At 38.5% G+C, this 1,815-nt stretch overlaps 1 protein-coding gene across 1 annotated transcript; it reads left to right on the forward strand.

The window, feature by feature from the left end:
- The first annotated feature begins 783 nt into the window (after positions 1–783).
- LOC125480804 (S-protein homolog 31-like) lies at positions 784–1,242 on the forward strand. Its single transcript, XM_048591929.1, has one exon. It carries the CDS (start codon positions 784–786, stop codon positions 1,240–1,242), a length of 459 nt encoding a protein of 152 aa, XP_048447886.1.
- The last annotated feature ends 573 nt before the right edge of the window (positions 1,243–1,815 follow it).

A 1,815-nucleotide genomic window follows, 5' to 3' on the forward strand; every position in this document is an offset into this window, starting at 1 on the left:
GTGTTACGAATTGCATTGCTCGGCGTATTGGACGCCGAGTGAGTTTATGATTGGATACTCGCAAGTAAGTTTCAAAGTTCGGCATTCCGACGGCCGAACTACGTTTACTATCAAGACATATATCACATTCGAGTACCTGTGCTCGTATAGTTTGGTCTCGATCCGGCGTGCTTATACTCTCACGAATATAATCACAGTGACCAAGCCAGGCTCCGACGATTTGTGAACTCCGTAGAATTAGTAGCCTTGTCTTCAGGCTATAGAATCCAGAGACCGAGAGCGTTCATTCCTCGGTCGCAATCGCAAGATACATAAGTTAACAGCGCGCTCAACGCGACTACATCAGATTTTACTCCTCGGCCGTGCTCGGCCGAGGAGTTGGCAAGCCCCGCATTCAACCGAAGGACGTAGTTAGCTCATTAGTTACTCGGCTTGCGCGCCACGTAGGTTTTGTAATATTTAGAGTCAACAATAGGATATACCAAAATTTATTCTTTACAAGAAAAAGATTGCATCCTTTTGCTATAAAAACAAATAGCTAGAATGAATTGTCTCCTCAATCTTCAAGATGCGTTGAATGAATTGTCTCCTCAATCTTCAAGATGCGTTGAATGTCTTGGACTATTCATTTCAATTCAATCCTTCATACCAAACAAGACCTAAAATACCATATAGGATATACCAAAATTTATACTTTACAAGAAAAAGATTGCATCTTTTTGCTATAAAAACGAATAGCTAGAATGAAATATACTACATCAAAACACATTGAGAATTAGTGAAATGAAAGGAACAATATTACGCCAGTTCTCCTATTCTCTACTCCTTCTTGTCTTCTCCATTTGCCCTAGTACCTCGGATATCTTCCCTGGGAAGAAGCACTTTGTGCGCGTTGTCAACGATCTCGAAGCTAAACGACTGGACGTCCATTGTTATTCTGCAGACGATGTAATTGATCGCACTCTTTCTACCAAGGGAGAACAGCTTGAATTTGAATTTCGTTCTGTAGTTAACACCTATTGGAATTGTAGCATGAACTCAGTGGTTGGCCATGTCGAAATTGAAGCATATATTTCTGAGGATCCACTTATTGACGAGTGTGGGGGAGTCCATTGCATATGGAATGCTAGAGAGGATGGAATATACTTGTACAGAATCAAGCATAGCGATTATGTCAAAAAGTACGACTGGATACCAAAGCCGTTGCGCGTCCGTTCTATAAAGAGAAATGTCAGGCCTTGAGCTCCTATTGTAGTCGAAAGAAATATAATAAAGCCATTTCCTTTTGTTTATTTTCTTCTTACTTTCTGTGTTACATTTTTTTTTAACAAACAATATTGTCTACACTAAGGAGGAGAAGGGTAGGCTTCGCCTCACAATAGGCTAGCAATAATGTGGTTCAAATTTGTCTTTGACGAGAATCGAACCTAATATCACTAGATCATAACTATAGTACTAAGTGGCTTTCGAGTTTCTATAGTACTCAAACAAAAAGCGATTTTCTTCGTTAAAATCATTATTATTTTAGAGTTCAAATATTCATATTAGTGTCACTTAATACTACGGTCTAGTGGTATTCCTCTTCACTTGTAAGTGAGAGGTCTCAGGTTCGATTCTCGGCAAAGGTGAATTTGAACCAAATTATTGCTAGCCCATTATTAGGCTAAGCCCAACCTCCTCCCCCTTAGTGTAGATAATATCGTTTATTTAAAAAAATATATATATATTAGCAAAGAAAATCATTTAAACAAGACATATATACTACATACATAGTGAGGCCTTTGTAACTTTTGTTTCTTAAACTTAAACTCATTT

Source organism: the organism of the source record quoted next, unplaced genomic scaffold (assembly GCF_019419815.1).
Source record: "Pyrus x bretschneideri cultivar Hongxiangsu unplaced genomic scaffold, Pyrus_bretschneideri_v1 Contig36, whole genome shotgun sequence".
In the NCBI taxonomy this organism is placed as follows: domain Eukaryota; kingdom Viridiplantae; phylum Streptophyta; class Magnoliopsida; order Rosales; family Rosaceae; genus Pyrus; species Pyrus x bretschneideri.